General features: G+C 47.6%; 1 protein-coding gene across 1 annotated transcript in view; it reads right to left on the minus strand.

The window, feature by feature from the left end:
- Window positions 1-19764, minus strand: part of LOC120933831 (NACHT, LRR and PYD domains-containing protein 12-like) — an 85255-nt gene that overhangs the window by 55125 nt on the left and 10366 nt on the right. The window contains exon 2 of the mRNA XM_040347232.1: window positions 8512-8570. Within this exon, the coding sequence (XP_040203166.1) occupies window positions 8512-8539 (28 nt within the window). The 5' untranslated portion in view covers window positions 8540-8570. The remainder of the gene's footprint in view (window positions 1-8511; window positions 8571-19764) is intronic.

A 19764-nucleotide genomic window follows, 5' to 3' on the forward strand; every position in this document is an offset into this window, starting at 1 on the left:
GTTACCTCTCAGAAGGATGAACATTGGGTGAAAACACCTAGGAGGTCTTTTTATATATACAAATCACCTTCCTGAATTATCCCTACAATGTGTCTAATATGTTTGTGAAATAGAGAAAGAGTTTATGGGACTTTAAATGAGGCTAGAACCAAAGGGGTAATGCCTCCGTCCCGGGTATCATTGTAAAAAAAAAAGGGGGAATGGACGAAGGTGGGACATTAAATGGAACACACAGCAGTACAATATAAGAATAGGAAGTCAAGCGACAGGTAGGATCATGTGTTTTTATTATAAAAACTCATATATCATTTGTGGGCATACAGCCTCTTAACCACTTGTTGTTCTGGGTGGACTTCATATGATGTCGTGCCTTTAAAAGCCACTAGGGGGTGTGCGCGCGATGGCCACTGGGCACCCGCGATTGCCCAGTAAATGAGCAGGACAGTGGATCTCTGTGTGTAATGATGGGGTGTAAACACAGAGATCCACGTCCTGTCAGGGAGAGGGGACCGATGCTGTGTCCCTTGTACATAGGGACACAGATCGGTCACCTCCCCCAGTCACTTCCACACATCTTCATTATCACCATTTACACCTTATTCCTATTGTCTTTTCAAATAGGTCCCCATTTAGGGATTATCACATACACCCTTGTTAGGGTACTTACCCACACCCACCTGCTCTTTAACTGCCTATGTTGGATGTTGCTGCCTTACTGAGCCACCTTAGCGCCTGGAGGTGACCCCCCACTCAGTGCTGGCGATTCTCGATTGCATGCTGCAGTTGCGCAGCTGCTGATGTAAGTTGGACGCAAAGACCCCCCCATATAATTGTTTCTATTTTTAACATAATTTATCCTGTTCCCCTTTCTCCCTTTTACATACCATTATAATTATTGGTAATAACTAGGGTTGTCCCGATACCACTTTTTTGAGACCGAGTACAAGTACCGATACTATTTTTCAAGTACTCGCCGATACCGAATACCGATACTTTTTTTTAATGTCATGTGACAGTAGCGGTATTTTTTTTACTATTTTTTTTTTACAGTGATTTTTGTTCTTTTGGGGGGGGGGGGGTGATTTGTCAGTGTGTTTGTTTTTTTGTTTTTTGTTTTATTTACATTTTATTTTTTTAAATATTTATTGCAATTTTTTTTTTTATCAGCCCTGTTGGGGGTCTTTGGTGAGATATCAGGGGTCTTAAAAGACCTCCGAAATCTCCCCTTTAAGACAGAGAAAGGGACTAAGGACACAGATTCCCCAGTCCCTTTCTCTGCAGCCTCAGCTGAAATGAATGGAGGGAAGCTCCTCTCCATTCATAAACTGAAGCATCGTAAACACAGGTTACGATGCTCAGTTATGTGAATGGACAGAGTCAGTGATCACTGACTCTGTCCATTCGGAAAAGGTAGGAGCCGCCTCCACCTCCACTCTCCATCCTCACAAATTGAGGGGGGAAAGCGGCACAGACAGATTGGAGAGAAGAGCGGCACGGATGGGGGGGGAGAATAGCGTCACAGATGGGGGGAGAGAAGAGCGACACGGACGGGGGGGAGAATAGCGTCACAGATGGGGGGAGAGAAGAGCGACACGGACGGGAGGAGAGTAGAGCGGCACGGACGGGGGGAGAGAAGAGCGGCACGGATGGGGGGGAGAATAGCGGTAAGGACGGGCGAGAGAAGAGCGACACGGACAGGGGGGAGAATAGCGTCACAGACGGGGGGAGAGAAGAGCGACACGGACGGGAGGAGAGTAGAGCGGCACGGACGGGGGAGAGAAGAGCGGCACTGACAGGGGGAGGAGAGAAGAGCGGCACGGAGCACGGGGGGAGGAATGACTGCACAGAGCAGAAGACTTGCAACTCCCCTGACTGCCCAGGTATTGGCTGAGGCATCGGAGCATTTCCCCCAAGTAAAAGTACTCTGGGAAATGCTCGGTACTGATACCGATACTAGTATCGGTATCGGGACATCTCTAGTAAATACCCAGTTAAGTATATATCTTCTCTCTCTAGACAAACTCCATGTTTTTGTTCTCCTGATGAGCGGTTAGTAGACCGCGAAACGCGTAGAGCCATTAAATTCTCACCATCATTGAATACCATGGATCAATTCACATGATATTATCAATGGTTTTAATTTATGTAGTATATTGTGGTATTTACTTTTGCTCCTTTCCCCCCATTCCTTATATACAGTATAAGGATTTTTTAGACCATTAAGGCGCGTGTTATATATTGGTTATGTATACAATGATACTAGTTGTTAACTGTTTGTTACTGTAAAAAAAAATATTCTATTTAACTGTGGATTGTTATGTATTCTGTATTCTATATGACTCAAATGTTATTATTAAAGCGGAGGTTCACCCTAATATATTTACATCTGACCAACTTCCTTATAGTTGTAAGAAGCACAGTCCGCAATTTTTTTTTTTTTAATGCCGCACGTACCTTGTAATTAATCTTTTCAATCTGCTTCTCCCCGCGGAAATAGGCGTTTCTATGCCTAGGGGGATTGTCATCTGGAAGGTCGGCCAGATGATTGACGGCTGTTCCCTCCGGCGGATAAGGCCACGCCCCCGTATTTCATAGGCGCGCACGGGTCACGGCGTTTCCGGAAAAAGCCGAACATGCATGTTCGGCTTCTTTCGGAAACCCCGAAACTCGTGAGCGCCTACGCAATACAGGGGGCGGGGCCTTAACAGCCGGGGGGGGGAACAGCCGTCAATCATCTGGCCGACCTCCCAGATGACAATCCCCCTAGGCATAGAAACGACCTACTCCCGCGGGGAGAAGTACATTGAAAACATGGATTACAAGGTACGTAAAGGATAAAAAAATAAAAAATTCCGGACTGCACTTGTTACGAATATAAGGAAGCTGGTCAGATATACATGTCAATTAGCATGAACCTCCGCTTTAAGAGACTGCATGCCCACAAATGCTATATGAGTTTTTATAATAATAAAAACATGATCCTACCTGTCGCTTGACTTCCTATTCTTATATTGTACTGCTGTGTGTTCCATTTAAAGTCCCACCTTCATCCATTCCCCCTTTCCCCCTTTTTTTACAGTGTCTAATATGTTTATTTCCTATGATCATCAGCTCCATCTAGTGGTCATAATACCATATCTTACTGGTTGAGGTATTTCAAGAAAATAATGTATTATGAGCTGATGATCATAGGAAGTAAACCTATTAGACAAATTACAGGGATTATTAGTGATGATTGTGCAAATGACACAAATCATAGTTGTAACGGAATGACCCGTGACACCCAGAGACCTTTGAAAGATGAGGGGTACTCCTGGGCCAGCATCACTAATGACTCTTGGGTCTAGGTCACCCTGTGTCCCTTTTGGGCATAGGGTGACTGATAAATATTAATTAGAAAGTACATGAGATGTGACTGATAACTGATAATTCATATTGCAGGATATCTTGAGATATTCAAGTGATTTCATGCTGACCCACAACCGGTCAATAATGACTCATTCCTCTGTTTAACCTAGGCTGTTGATATGCTAAGTCTGCTACTGTAGTGATGAAAGCTGTGATTGCATTCCATTGTCCATTGTGAGATGCTAATGCCACTGTTTTGTGTGAAGATGCTATTGAGGATAGATATGTGTTGTGAGTTAGCAGTCTAAAGGTCAGACGTCTGACTTAAAGGAATGTGTATTATGTAGGTGAGGGGAACTTTTCGGAGACGTAACGTCTGGGGGATAATTAACTCCTCTGAATGTCATTATGTAAAATAATGTGATTGAAGTGCCATGTGGGTGGAGTTGTTTCATTGTTCACTTGGTTTCTAAAACTGTATATGTGTATAAGAAAGCTAAGGGCCAGATCCACAGCCAGCCAGCGCAACGTAACTTTTTCCATTTAAGTTACACTGCCGCAAAGTTGCCAAGTTAGGTGCCGATCCACAAAGCACTTACCTGGAATTTTGCGGCGGTGTAACTTAAATCCGTCCGGCGCAAGGCGGGCCAATTCAAATGGGCGAGTCCCATTTAAATTAGGTGCGCTCTTGCGCCGGACGTACTGCGCATGCTCCGTCGGGTAACTTATCCGACGTGCATTGCGCTAACAGACGTCGCTCCGACGTCATTTGCTTAGACGGTAACGTAAATGGCGTCCAGCGCCATTCACGGACGTTATGATGCAATTGCCTATATGCTTCAGTCTAATGCTCTCCCTGCTAACTTAATGCTGTGGGTTACAGGTAACAGGTGTTTCATGTGTGATTCATCTCTCTCTGTAAAGACTGTTCATATGTTAAATAAGGCTAGCTTTTGAAAGGCCTTTAATTGTGTGATAACCCTGTCTAAAAACCTAGTGATTCTCAGAGGTGTTAATAGGTGTCAAACTGGATACAGACGAAACGTCTGCTTAGGAAACTCAGTGTGTGAAGGTGGTTTGTTGTTTAAGGAATGTGCAGTGATTAGACATGATAATTGTCGGTCGGTGCCGACCTGTCTAGAATGTTTTAGTAATTAGCCTTAGTGTGTGATTGGGGGGGGGGGTGGAGATTTCATTGTTGCTTCAATGTCTTGGACTGTATAAAAAGCTGGGAAGAAAAAACATTAAAGTCTGTCTTGTTCTAGCAGTAAGCCTGGACTAATGTGTGGCTTAATGGGCGATCTCAGGAATATCCCTCCTAGTGGAATATTGGGGTGATGTTCTTATGGAAGAAGGGAATCTTTGACGGGGATATCATACCGATACCGTCACAATTGGTTGGTAGCAGTGGGATTTTCCCTTCTATTCCCCTTCACACCCGGATTCCAAGCAGACACTGGAAGAACTACTGGAAGTTCGTGGAAGGATTGCTAGCAACAAAACCAAGCGGGTCATCATAGCAGAATCAATGGAGATAGACCAGGAGGACGGGATTGCAGCAACGCCAGCAGTACAAGAGATGGAGACACCAGTGATTCAGGAGGAGGAATCGCCAGCCAACAAGCTAATGAGAGAGAAGCTAGCATGGTTCGGCCCGAACCCAACGCCGGATGTGGTGCTGAGAGTGATGGAGCTACAGGAGGCTAAAGAAATAAGGGACGCAGAACTACAGTTAAAACTGGCAGCAGTCCAACAAGCAGCCGCACATCCTCCAAACAGTGAGTACAGCACAGCAGACACAAGGAAGATCCCGTTTAGCGCTTTTAAAGCTTTTGATGAAAAGGACTGTGAGATTGATAACTACCTGGCAGACTTTGAGCGACAATGTAACCTGCACCGAATAGCTAGAGGAGACTGGGTTGCAATATTGTCAGGCAAACTGTCAGGCAAAGCTTCTGATGCTTTCCGGACCGTGCCAGATCAGGATATCCATAGCTACGCCCGGGTTAAAGAAGCGCTCCTGGCTCGTTATGCAGTAACCCCAGAGTCCCACCGACAGAAGTTCAGGGACTCACGCAAAACCACGAAAGACTCTTACGCGGAATGGGCATGCCAGTTGTCCCTGTCAGCCTCTAACTGGGTTAACAGCAGCCAGGCCACCACCGCAGAGGACATTTTGCAACTAATGCTCCTGGAGCAATTTTACAATCACATCCAGACGGACGTCAAAGATTGGGTGAGAGATCGCAGGCCCATGACTCTACCAGAGGCCGCAAAGTTGGCGGATGAATATGCGGATACTCGCAAGACGAACCAGGTCACACCACGGGTACAACCTCCACGACCAACGGCGCCCTCACACCCACCAGCCGCTAGATACCAACCTCCTAACAGACTGATGACATCTAGCCCTCGCTATCCACGCCAGGAGGACAACGAACAACGCTGCTTCCGGTGCAAACAGCTCGGTCACTTCAAGCAGAATTGCCCCATGAGTGACAACACCAGGTCAAATTGGTCTCAACCTGGGTACCGCCCTCCAGCAGCAGCCCATTGTGTAGACTCGGCTTGGGATCTCCAGGAGCTGGGTCAGGAAGAACCATTGGGCACCCCTTACGAAGCCCTCATGGTACAATCTGTTATTACGGACAACAGGGAACACCATTGTCAGCTGGTCATGGGCGACAGCCATGAGCCGGAGGGGTCCTGGAGGGAGCTGGGCAGAAAGAGGCACCGCCGGCTACCCCCCAAGAAGAAGAGGTCCTGGAAGCCGTATAACAAGCTGACCTGGGAGGATAAGAAGCGACTGGAGGAGAGGGAGTCGCAGCGGGCATCCCAGATGCGGGCCGAGATGTTCGCCAAGGGCCCACCGGTGGCCCCTTACACCACCACCCAGTTCCTGATGATGAAGGACCACGTGGAGAGCCTGAAGGACATGAGCAAGCAGGAGCTGATCCGTGAGTACATGGAGCTGGAGGAGTGCATAAGCCGCATGGAGGAGGAGAACAACCACCTGAGGTCACAGCAGGCTGACCCCCCAGGCTCCATGAACTGGAGATGGAGCTGGAGAAGCTCAAAGAGGAGAACTGGTGGCTGCGGAGGGAGCAGAGGGTAGCTGACCCTATGGGGCCCTGATAGCCCCCCCCCGAACTCTGAGCACCGGTGCTACAGCATTTCAACAAATATAACTTTTTCTTTTTATGAATCTCCTGTGACTGTCACTTCAGAGCCATAACCTGCCCCCTCCCATAGCAGGACACCTAGACGGCGGCGCACAGACCCATTCGCCGTCTTCACACTGACTTCTGGTGACTCTGCAGATCGCACAAAGACTTGGGGACTGACCGGCGTGTGATCTGACGACCCGGTGACATACCTGAGTCGGGAGCAGTTGCCAAGGGAGGTCAGTTACGCCAAACGGAGTTAACCTCGGACTAAAAGCTCTGAACCCGTCAACCCTACTGGACCAGGAAAGGTCCAACCGGGTTTGCCGGAGCAGGGAGAAAAAGGGGGGCCATTGTGATGCAATTGCCTATATGCTTCAGTCTAATGCTCTCCCTGCTAACTTAATGCTGTGGGTTACAGGTAACAGGTGTTTCATGTGTGATTCATCTCTCTCTGTAAAGACTGTTCATATGTTAAATAAGGCTAGCTTTTGAAAGGCCTTTAATTGTGTGATAACCCTGTCTAAAAACCTAGTGATTCTCAGAGGTGTTAATAGGTGTCAAACTGGATACAGACGAAACGTCTGCTTAGGAAACTCAGTGTGTGAAGGTGGTTTGTTGTTTAAGGAATGTGCAGTGATTAGACATGATAATTGTCGGTCGGTGCCGACCTGTCTAGAATGTTTTAGTAATTAGCCTTAGTGTGTGATTGGGGGGGGTGGAGATTTCATTGTTGCTTCAATGTCTTGGACTGTATAAAAAGCTGAGAAGAAAAACCATTAAAGTCTGTCTTGTTCTAGCAGTAAGCCTGGACTAATGTGTGGCTTAATGGGCGATCTCAGGAATATCCCTCCTAGTGGAATATTGGGGTGATGTTCTTATGGAAGAAGGGAATCTTTGACGGGGATATCATACCGATACCGTCACAGACGTCTTACGCAAACGATGTAGATTTTGAATTTTCGACGCGGGAACGACGGCCATACTTAATAGGGCTTAGTCAAATAGGACTCAGCCCTATTTTTACACGGCGTAACTCGACGTAAACGATGTAGAATTAGCGCGACGGGCCCGTCGAAACGTTCGTGGAACGCCGTAAGTGTTCATTTGCATATTCTAGGCCGGCGGCAATGGCCTCGCCACCTAGCGGCCGGCCTAGAATTGCATCCTTACGATCCGACAGTGTAATTCAATTACACATGTCGGATCTTCTGCCTATCTATGGTAAACTGATTCTGTGGATCAGTTCCATAGATAGAAACAGGGATACAACGGCGTATCAGTAGATACGCCGGCGTATCCCTTTTGTGGATTACCCCCGGTGTTACCATTAAAAGTGTTCATACATTTTGACTCAGAGAACGGAGCTTGTCTCGTCATTTCTGGGGAAATGGGATGTCTGATGTCTGCTAGATTGTGGAGTGTCAGCTAAGTTGTCGTGACTGATGGAAGGGAAATCTTAAACGGTGGTGACCGTTACAATAGTAATTATTTTATATACAGACCTCCTAATGTATATGTATGGATGATCATTTTAAACATGTTTATTGATTGTTTCATAATAAACTAAAAGAAAATACTAAAACCTTCCTGAATGATGATGAGTCTGATCCGTGTGAACTAAGAACTCTGATCACCTAAATCTCCCAGCAGTATGTGTCATGTGACACGGGGGTGTGTTCTCCTTAGGATTATAGACAAAGGATTCCCCCGACCAATACACAAATCACCATAAAATTTGGGGTCCTCCAGTCATTATGGGGTCACTGGACCATCTCAGAAGATCATTTCCATCAATGATAAATAAAATCTGAAGACACGGGAATGTGATGGTGGAATTGATGAAGCTCCTGAACTCTTCTAATGGGAGGACTGACCCGATGCCTACAGGAAATGTCCAGACTACGGAGACTAAGACGTCCTATCATCTAATTCCAATCTCTGGAAATGTGAGATGGAGGAAAACATTGGAAAGGTTTGTCAGGATCGGCAGTCATACCTTGTGAGGAGGAAGAAGTGGTCGCCATGACATCAGAAGATGACCCGAGATGACATCACCTGGAAGGAGCACAAACAATAATAAACTCATTTGTAGTGAGATGAATGGAACCAATAAGGAGGATTCTGTTCCCTTCTGTGGATAACAATTGGCTGACTGATTGTCCAATCAGAATAGATTAGAATTGGATGGATTTCTGTCATTTACAACCCATAACTATGAGGATCAATCAGAACCTTCATCCCGGCATTCATCTGATTGGTATATCGGGGTCACAAAGGAATCTTACCCTGTTTAGGGCCACAATTTATACAGACTCGTATTTCTAGGTGTCACCTCCACAAATCTGTGCCATTCATAGCCAAGACCGGTACTAATCATCACCAAAGTATCAGCCAATAAGATGTCTACAGAGAGGTCAGGTGATAGAAAGGAGAAGACCCCAAAATGGAAGGCGTGTGATCAGCAGAGACCTCCAATCAATAAGATGTTTCCAAGAGGATTCTTCAGGAAGGTCGGTATTTATTCATCATAAAAACAGGTTAAAACACAAAAAAACACATTGCGTGTCTCTTTAGTGGCCCCTTTGTCAGGGAAAGGTGTACAGTACACTTTAATGGGTGGGATCTGTGTGTGTCCTTCAGACTATACTGTACAGTTGTAGCACTACCCCCGAAGGAGCTGCTGGTTTGTTTTGGGTGGCACGTTACCTCGTGGCTCTTCCGCCATCTAAGGGTGTAGGATGAATATAGTAGTAAAGGAATGTCCACGACAGGTGTCTTTGCTGTGCTCTTTATTACCCAGCCAGGTAAAAACAGTAAAACTTGTGATGAAGAGTAGAGGTGAAGTAGAAGAAGAAATAGCAGACTCAGGTGCAACAATAGGGAAAAAGTCCTGCTCCCAACAATACTATGGGCTAGATTCAGCATTGATTTATGCCGGCGTATCTATAGATACGCAACGTAAATTCAAATCTGCGCCGGCGTATCTTTTTTCTGTATTTAGAAAGCAAGATACGCCGGAATTAGGCTAAGATCCGACTGGCGTAAGTCTCTTACATCGTCGTATCCTAGGGTGCATACTTACGCTGGCCGCTAGGTGGCGCTTCCGTCGTTTTCGGTGTAGAATATGCAAATGACCTAGATACGCCGATTCACAAACGTACGTGCGCCCGGCGGAATTTTTTTCATCATTTGCGTAAGGCTTTTCTGGCGTAACGTTGCTCCTGCTTCTATGAGGCGTACGCAATGTTAAGTATGGACGTTGTTCCCGTGTCGAATTTTGAATTTTTTACGTCGTTTGCGTAAGTCGCTCGCGAATAGGGCTGGATGTAATTTACGTTCACGTCGAAACCAATACGTCCTTGCGGCGTACTTTGGAGAAATGCACACTGGGATATGTAAAACGTCAATCATGTCGGGTCACCACCCATTTACATAAAACACGCCCCCCTCATACTCATTTGAATTAGGCACGATTACTCCGGCCCCATTTATGCTACGCTGCCGTAACTTAGAAGGCAAGTGCTTTGTGAATACAGCACTTGCCTCTCTGATTTACGGCGGCGTAGCGTAAATACGATACGCTACGCCGCCGTACAAATGCACCGCCCTACCTGAATCTAGCCCTTTGTTTTCTTCTAGCAGATATCCGGAAACCCCTCCCACTAGGGAATATACCATTGACTGTCAAGACTTCAATCATGGCATGGAGGGCATTAACTGGCCTATCACAGAACCCCTTCTGCACCCAGGCAATACGATTTCCCATAGAAATGTTAGAAGTACGTGCCCCACACTGCTCTTTTAAAAATGTCTTATGCCGCGTACACACCATCACTTTATGTGATGAAAAAAAATGAAGTTTTTTTAAAACGTCACTTTAATTGACTGTGTGTGGGGGAAAACGTCGTTTTATGTCTTGTAAAAAACGACCAAAAAAAATTGAAGCATGCTTCAATTTAATGTGTCGTTTTTCAAAAGTGCACTTTTTACTTCACAGAAATTGACCGTGTGTAGCAAAAAACGTCGTTTTCTAAGACGTTTTTTCATCCACGCATGCCCAGAAGCTACTTATGAAGCGAGCTTCAATGGTAAAACGTGGTGGAATGTAACCTCACTTTGCAAGAACATTGTGAGAAAACGATGGTGTGTAGGCAACTTCGTCTTTGAAAAATTAAGTTTCAAAAACGTCATTTTTTACTTCACAGAAAGTGTCGGTTTTTTTCATCACATAAAGTGATGGTGTGTATGGGGCATTAGACAGGGAATCCTAGGGGTAGATGACCTGCGTATTGATAATTTGTCTAAACCATTGGCTGACCTGATAAGAATGTCTGGCATACCGGCCGTGGAATATTATACGTTTATCCACACCACTCGTTTTTTTACTAGACACCCTCTACTTATGGTCCACTTCCCTCCTCGAGTATGGAAATACTATATCACCCCTTCTCCCTCTGTGAAGGGAACATTCACTTTTTTATAACACCCTCTAACCGATCCTATACTGAAATGTGAGGCGGATCGGAACCAATCCCATCCAGCACTACAGTGGCTGCTTGCATTTAAATATACATTTCCTATATTCTCCGAGTCTCAGGAATTCCTGGAACATCGGATTTCATCTTCCACATCACAGAACTTCTCATAATTTCTATATCACTTCTCTTTATTTCCACACACCCTGCTACTTCCTCATTTACTGTATACAGGCGGGGAGGGGGAGGGGGGAGGGTACACACACAGATAAGACTTTTACTACCAATCTATCCCTCTCAGAAAGACACCCGAAAAAAGAGCAAACATGTCACTGTACTCTGTGCTGTCATTCAACATAGAGCATCTGTCTGTCTGTCTGTGTGATCCAACCATCCAGTGGCGTCACTAGGGTTGGTGTCACCCGGTGCGGTAAAACATGGTGTCACCCCCCCTCGGTCTAGGCTGGTGTAGTGGGGTGGTATAGGACAGGTAAAGGTGGTATAGGGCATGTTGGGGTAATATAGGGTAGTTTGGGGTGGTATAGGGCAAGTTACGGTTGCATAGGGCAGGTTGGGGTAGTATAGGGCAAGTTAGGGTGGTACAGGGCAGGTTGGGGTGGTATAGTGCAAGTTAGGGTGGCATAGGGCAAGTTGGGATGGCATGGGAAAGGTTGGTGTGGTACAGGGCAAGTTAGGGTGGCATAGGGCAGATTGGGGTGGTACAGGGAAAGTTAGGGTGGCACAGGGCAAGTTGGGGTGGCATGGGAAAGTTTGGGGTGGTACAGGGCAGGCTGGAGTGGTACAGGGCAGGCTGTGATGGCACAGGGCAGGCTGGGTGGTACAGGGCAGGCTGGGGTGGTACAGGGCAGGCTGGGGTTGTACAGGGCAGGCTGGGGTGGTACAGGGCTGTTTGGGGGGTACAGGGCAGGCTGGGGTGGTATAGGGCTGTTTGGGGTGGTACAGGGCAGGCTGGGGTGGTACAGGGCAGGCTGGAGTGGTACAGGGCCGGCTGGGGTGGCACAGAGCAGGCTGGGGTGGTACAGGGCAGGCTGGGATTGCACAGGGCAGGCTGGGCATATCAGGTAAAAATAATAATAATAATTTTAAAAAAAGGGATGGTGTCACCCGGTGTGGACCGCACACCCCGCACCCCCCTAGCAATGCCTCTGCAACCATCTATTTATTATCTATCTATATGTAGCGCTACCCCCTCAGGAGCCGCTGGTTGTTTTGGGATCGGCGTATTAAGTTACCTCTTACCGTTGTCTAGGGGTGAAGTTGATGAGTAGATTAGTGAGCGAATGTCCAGTCAGTAAATAAAGTTGTAGCGCCCCCCTACTTTTGATACGGGTGCTACACTAAAATTAGTGGGGAATGGGAGGCTTAATCACTCCTATTCACAAATTATGGAAATTTAGGCTGCTGCCAATTCCAGAATTTGTCCTGTAGGTCATTCTGCGTTCCAGGTGTGCGTTGACACCCCTGGGCGGCAGTTGGCGCTAGAGGGGTTCTGGGGGATCCACCTCCTTTCAGCAGCCAATAAGGTGGGTTTTTCCCTCATTGGGAATGCTGGGAGGGGGGATATATCTGTGGCGGACGCTTTTGGCAGGTTGTTCTTGTGGGGCCCGAGTTCCAGGTGCGGTACCCACCTTCAGGGTACGCGCATCCATGGGCCCCGCCACCGCGTCCTGCCATGCCGAGGTCATGCATCATGCACCTTAATTAGAGAGGGACCCCAGCAGCTTGCTGGGTCCCAAACTGTTGCTGAGAGGATCCCAAGCTGGGAGCTGTGCGGTGGGAATTGGCTCGGGAGAACCTAGAACCAGAGGTTGTCCGGAAGGCCTAGACGAACCACCGGGGATCCAGTCGCCGCACCGTATGACAGGTATGCTCAGACTGTCAGTGGGTGACATTGATTGAACTGACTGGGAGGATCTACTCAAACTGACTTTTCCAAATCCTAAATTGTCCGGCCTGTGGCAGAGGCCCTGAGGCAGGCATGTGGCAGAGGCCCTGAGGCAGGCATGTGGCAGAGGCCCTGAGGCAGGCATGTGGCAGAGGCCCTGAGGCAGGCATGTGGCAGAGGCCCTGAGGCAGGCATGTGGCAGAGGCCCTGAGGCAGGCATGTGGCAGAGGCCCTGAGGCAGGCATGTGGCAGAGGCCCTGAGGCAGGCATGTGGCAGAGACCCTGAGGCAGGCCTGTGGCAGAGGCCCTGAGGCAGACCTGTGGCAGAGACCCTGAGGCAGGCCTGTGGCAGAGGCCCTGAGGCAGGCATGTGGCAGAGGCCCTGAGGCAGGCATGTGGCAGAGGCCCTGAGGCAGACCTGTGGCAGAGGCCCTGAGGCAGACCTGTGGCAGAGGCCCTGAGGCAGGCACGTGGCAGAGGTCTGTATCCTCCCAGTGATTTTTTGCAAGTGGCGCTCCGGTTGCCAGGCCTGAGATAACTGCCTGTCCGGGGGCACTTTACCCACTCTGATTGGGTGGCGATGAATTGATCAGCATCATTGCTGAGTGCAGGCTTGCTCTCTCCTAATATCCAAAGGCCTGATACTAAAGTTCCTCTACGCTCATCAGCCTTTTTCCTGTCGTGTGCCCTGGTGATGTTGGCCAGTTTGGGCCTTGGAATAAAGCTTTGAAACTGAATTGGTGTCTGGACACTTGGGGCCAGATTCTCGTAGAATGGCGTATCTTTGCGGCGGCGTAACGTATCCGATTTACGTTACGCCGCCGCAACTTACACGGACAAGTGCTGTATTCTCAAAGCACTTGCTCCGTAAGTTGCGGCGGCGTAGCGTAAATCGGCCGGCGGAATTCAAATTTGGCGGGTAGGGGGCGTGTATCATTTAAATTAAGCGTGTCCCCGCGCCAAACGAACTGCGCATGCGCCGTCTGTAAAATATCCCAGTGTGCATTGCTCCAAATGACGTCGCAAGGACGTCATTGGTTTCAACGTGAACGTAAATGACGTCCAGCCCCATTCAAGGACGACTTACGCAAACAACGTAACTTTTTAAAATTTCGACGCGGGAACGACGGCCATACTTAACATTGGCTGCGCCTCATAGACCCAGGGGCGACTTTACGCCGGGAAAAGCCTAACGTAAACGTTGTAACTTTACTGCGTCGGACGCGCGTACGTTCGGGAATTCGTGTATCTAGCTAATTTGCATACTCAACGCGGAATTCGACGGAAGCGCCACCTAGCAGGCCAAAAAAAAATTCAGTTAAGATCCGACGGCGTAAGAGAATTACGCCTGTCGGATCTAATGGATATCTATGCGTAACTGATTCTAAGAATCAGGCGCATAGATACGACGGCTTAACTCAGCCGTCGTATCTCCTTTGTGAATCTGGTTCTTAGGCCTCGTACACACGGCCGAGGAACTCGACGTGCCAAACACATCGAGTTCCTCGGCCAGTTCAGCCCTGAAGCCGCCGAGGAGCTCGGCGGGCCGAGAGCTCCCATAGAACAACGAGAAAATAGAGAACATGTTCTCTATTTTCTCGACGAGTTCCTCGGCGGCTCCATCGGGCCGAAAGTGTACACACGACAGAGTTTCTCGGCAGAATCCGGCTCTGACCGAGTTTCTCGCCGAATTCTGCCGAGAAACTCTGTCGTGTGTACGAGGCCTGACTCTTTATTCACACTCACAAAAGTCAAGAAGGTAACCTAGAAAGCCGATCCTGAATCAAACAGCGTCTCCTGCGGGGGTAGCGCTACAAAGGTTTTCTGAATGCTTTATTCTCGGCCCAACATGACCAACATGAGGTAGAGAGGAAAGGTTGATAAAACAATAGAGAACTTTGCAGTATCAGACCTGGATATGAAGCGAGCAATCCTGCTCTCAGTAGTAATAAACACAGTTTGTCGCCACTGGGATATGTAGTGCACACTGGGATATGTACACAGACGGCGCATGCGCCGTTCGTGAAAAACGTCAATCACGTTGGGTCATGGTTATTTTACATAACACACGCCCCCCTGTTCCAAATTTGAATTAGGCGGGCTTACGCCGGCCTATTTACGCTACGCCGTCGCAACTTACGGAGCAAGTGCTTTGAGAATACAGCACTTGCCCGTCTAAGTTGCGGAGGCGTAACGTAAATAGGATACGTTACGCCCGCACAAAGATACGCCGATCTACGAGAATCTGGCCCAAAGCTGCTTTTTGATGTGAGGCAGTGTCAGGGGTTGGGTCGAGGGCGGGCCAGGGACGGGGTCGAGGGGGACCCCATAAGGTAGGTAGGCTGGATGGGGCCCCCGTGATTTCTAACAGCAGCCCTGAGTGTATCTATCGCATTTGATGCCAGTAGATTTTTGTTTTTCTAGAACCTTTATTGTGGTTTTGCACTTCATCATTTTACTTCTGTGGGTTATTTCTTTGCACGTTATCTCTTCTATCTCAGCCCCTCCCCCACTCCTACAAGAGAATTTACTATCTATTACTGACATCTGCTTCCGCAGTCGGTCTCAGTGGCGGCAGCAGCTTGTTTCCCGCTTTTCAATGCTTGTTGTTTGTTTCCTGATAGAAGTGGAATATTTACCTTCTATTTATTGGATGGAATCACACGATGGAGGCGTTTTATTATCCCTATTCCCTACATGACACCTGCTTGACCAATCACACCAAGGAGAGCGAGACATTCATGGAAAGACCCTTTTACCGCTGTGAATGTGCACTACCCCTCGAGTGGGCATTTCTAGCTGGGTAGGGCAATCACATAAGGGGGCGCATGAGTGACCCATGGACACCGCCCTCTTGTGGGGATATTGCAGCACTGTTTTCTACATACTTTTTATATAGTCCAAAATGCAGCGCCTCAGTGAAAAATGACAAATGTGATAGTCCATGTGAAAGAGTCCATGTAGAAAACTGATATAACACCTCCACCAAGCTTCAGAGTACAGAAAAAAAGGTACACCACACCAACGTTCTCTCAATCTGCTTACCAGAAAGATATGACAACAGACAATGTAATCCTATGATGCAGAGGGTCAGTGGCGGCTGGTGCTCAACATTTTTGGGGGGTGCAAACAAACAAACAAACAAACAAAAAAAACAATTGTGCCCATCAAATTGTGCCCACAGCCACTGTGCCCATCAAAAGCAGCCACTGTGCCCATCAAACGCAGCCACTGTGCCCATCAAACGCAACCACTGTGCCCATCAAACGCAGCCACTGTGCCCATCAAATGCAACCACTGTGCCATCAATTGTCGCCACTGTGCCATCAAATGTAGCCACTGTGCCATCATTTATCGCCACTGTGCCCATCAATTGTCACCACTGTGCCATGCCATACCATGCCAAACGCAGCCACTATGCCATCAATTGTTACCACTGTGCCATCAATTGTCACCACCGTGCCCATAAATTGTCACCACCGTGCGCATAAATTAGTGCCACTGTGCCCATAAATAAGCACCACTGTGCCCATAAGTTAGCGCCACTGTGCCTATAAGTTAGGACTCACACAAGCAAGTAGATATGGCCCAGATTCACAAAGCACTTGCGCCGACGTATCTCGAGATACGCCGCGTAAGTGCAAATATGCGCCGTCGTATCTGTGCGCCGTGCCCACAAAACTAGATACGCCTGAAAATAGGCTTCATCCCACCGACGTAACTTGCCTACGCCGACGTATCGTGCGCGCATATTTACGCTGGACGCATGTGGCGCTCCCATTGATTTTCTATTCAAATATGCAAATGAGGGAGATACGCCGATTCACGATCATACTTGCCCCCGGCGCAGGCTACGACTGGTGCGCGTAAGTCATACGTCCGGCGTAAAGTTATTCCCCATAAAGGAGGTGTAACTCAGCAGCATCCATGCAAAGGGCTGCACCAGGGAACACAAGCCGACGTATTTTACGTAGTTTACATTGGACGTGAATATGACTAGGCGTAGGTTACGTTCACGCCGTAGGCAGTGATCCGGCGTATCTTAAGCAGTTGTTCCGACGTGATTGTGAGCATGCGCACTGAGATGCGCCCAGGGGACGGCGCATGCACAGTTGGCAATACGGTATCTGTCTGGCGCTCGGCCCATCATTTGCATGGGGTCACGCCTCATTAGCATGGCTCACGCCCACTTCCGCTTAAGCCGACTTATGCCTGAGAAACCCAGCGCAGATTTGGGAGGAAGTGCTTTGTGAATTCCATGCTTGCCTCTGTGCGCTGCGTGGGCGTAGCGTAAAGAAGATACGCTACGGCGGCATAAATATGCGCCGATGTCTGTGAATCCGGGCCATAGTGCGATCATCAACGGGAGGTTTACCCAAAATGAAGAGAGAACCAACAATAGTGAAGCCCATAAAGATAAACCAAACAGTGTTTATTGTAGTCTACTTACAGATAAAACATCATTGTGTAGCGCCTTGTTACTTTTTAGAACCGTTACTAGTGAAATTTAGAGGGGGTCAGAGAGTTAAGTCACTCTGACCGTTGTTAATTACTGTTCGGTGGAGAGTCTGCCTGAGGAGTACCAAGAGAGTCTGGTGTTCCAATAGGGGCCTGACCATCCATCGGGGACAGGTGGGAACCGGACACTGAGGCCCGGATTCATGTAGAATCGCGTATCTTTGTGCGGGAGTAACGTATCCTATTTACGTTACGCCTCCGCAACTTTTACAGGCAAGTGCCGTATTCTCAAACGAAAGTTGCGGCGGCGTAGCGTAAATAGGCCGGCGTAAGCCCACCTAATTCAAATGTGGTAGATGTGGGCGTGTGTTATGTCAATTTTATGTGACCCCACATAAATGACGCTTTTTAGGAGCGGCGCATGCGCCGTCCGTGAAAGTAACCCAGTGCGCATGCTCCAAATTAACCCGCAAGAAACCAGTGCTTTCGACGTGAACGTAAATGACGCACAGCCCTATTCGCGAACGACTTATGCAAACTACGTAAAATGTAAAAAATTTGACGCGGGAACGACGTCCATACTTAACATTGGTATGCCTCATGTACGCCTCATATAGCAGGGGTAACTTTACGCCGGGAAAAGCCTAACGTAAACGGCATATCTGTACTGCGTCGGCCGGGCGTACGTTCGTGAATTTGCATATCTAGCTTGTAATGGAACTATGTATTCTGCCTGGACATCTATAATCCTCATGCAGTGAGGCCTACAAAGGGTTAATTGTAGAAGGGACTCTTTTACTGCTAAATGCTGATGTCCCCTTCTTCAGCTAATTGACTCTCTTTTGTGTATTACCAGTTAAGCAGTCTCCTGTCAGGTGTATGCTGATGGGATTATCTGTGAGTGTGTATTGTTCTAAGGGTTAATTGAATTCTATTGATAAAGAAATGTGTCTGATCAGGTCATGTTAAACATAGCTCGGAGCCGAAGTGTCTAGAGACTGATTAAGTGATTAGCTTAAGGGGATGACATTATTTCAAAGTATCTGTATTGAAGCCCCCATGTGTGAGGGGGGCGGAGATTGTCATTGTTCCTGTAACAGCTTGTAACCACATATAAACCAGCAGAAATGTACCATTAAATACAGTCTATTTTGACCCTTCAAAACGCAGCCTCGTCTCGTTCTTGAAAGGGCCTTCTATGGGACTATTAACTACTTGCAGACCGCCCACCGTCGTTATACGTCCTCACTTTAAAGATGAATATCTCGGTAACGGCAGCAGCTGCTGCCACAATCGAGATATTCATCTCTTCTGTGGGCGGCCGTGTAAACGATAATGGCGGTCTCCGCGGCGGATTCGCCGCAAGATCACCGTTATCGGTGGCGGGAGAGGGGCCCCCCCTCCCGCCGCTCTCCCGCTCCCTCCGCCGCTTACCGTAGCCGTCGGTAGCGGCGGAGGGGATCGCGACCGTTCGCTAGCTGACGAGACTGAAGGAAAAATCTCCTTCGCGCGTCCCCATAGCTCTGCTGGGCGGAAGTGACGTCAAAACGTCAGTCCCGCCCAGCCTCTTAAAGAAACATTTTTTTTTTTGTCATTTGAAAAAATGACATTTCCAAATTTGTTCTTTTTTTTGCATTTAAGCCTAAATATGAGATCTGAGGTCTTTTTGACCCCCAGATCTCATATTTAAGAGGACCTGTCATGCTTTTTTCTATTACAAGGGATGTTTACATTCCTTGTAATCGGAATAAAAGTGATCATTTTTTTTTTTTTTTTTCAGTGTTAAAAATTGTAAAATAAATAAAAATAAATGCGAAAACCCCAAAAAAAATTTTTTAAAGCGCCCTGTCCCGACGAGCTCGCGCGTAGAAGCGAACGTATACGCGAGTAGCGCCCGCATATGAAAACGGTATTCAAACCACACAAGTGAGGTATCGCCGCGATCGTTAGAGCGAGAGCAATAATTCTAGCACTAGACCTCCTCTGTAACTCAAAAAATGCAACCTGTTGAATTTTTTAAACGTCGCCTATCAAGATTTTTAAGGGTAAAAGTTTGACGCCATGCCACGAGCGGGCGCAATTTTTAAGCGTGACATGTTGGGTATCATTTTACTCGGCGTAACATTATCTTTCACAATATATAAAATAATTGGGCCAAATTTATTGTTGTCTTATTTTTTCATTTAAAAAAGTGCATCTTTTCCAAAAAAAGTGCGCTTGTAAGACCGCTGCGCAAATACGGTGTGACAAAAAGTATTGCAATGACTGCCATTTTATTCTCTAGGGTGTTAGAAAAAAAAATATATAATGTTTGGGGGTTTTAAGTAATTTTCTAGCAAAAAAAAATGGTTTTGTCTCGTAAACACCGACTCTGAAAAACAGGCCCGGGGCTAAAGTGGTTAATCTGCTC

The sequence above is a fragment of the Rana temporaria genome, chromosome 3 (genome assembly GCF_905171775.1).
Source record: "Rana temporaria chromosome 3, aRanTem1.1, whole genome shotgun sequence".
Taxonomy (NCBI): Eukaryota; Metazoa; Chordata; class Amphibia; order Anura; family Ranidae; genus Rana; species Rana temporaria.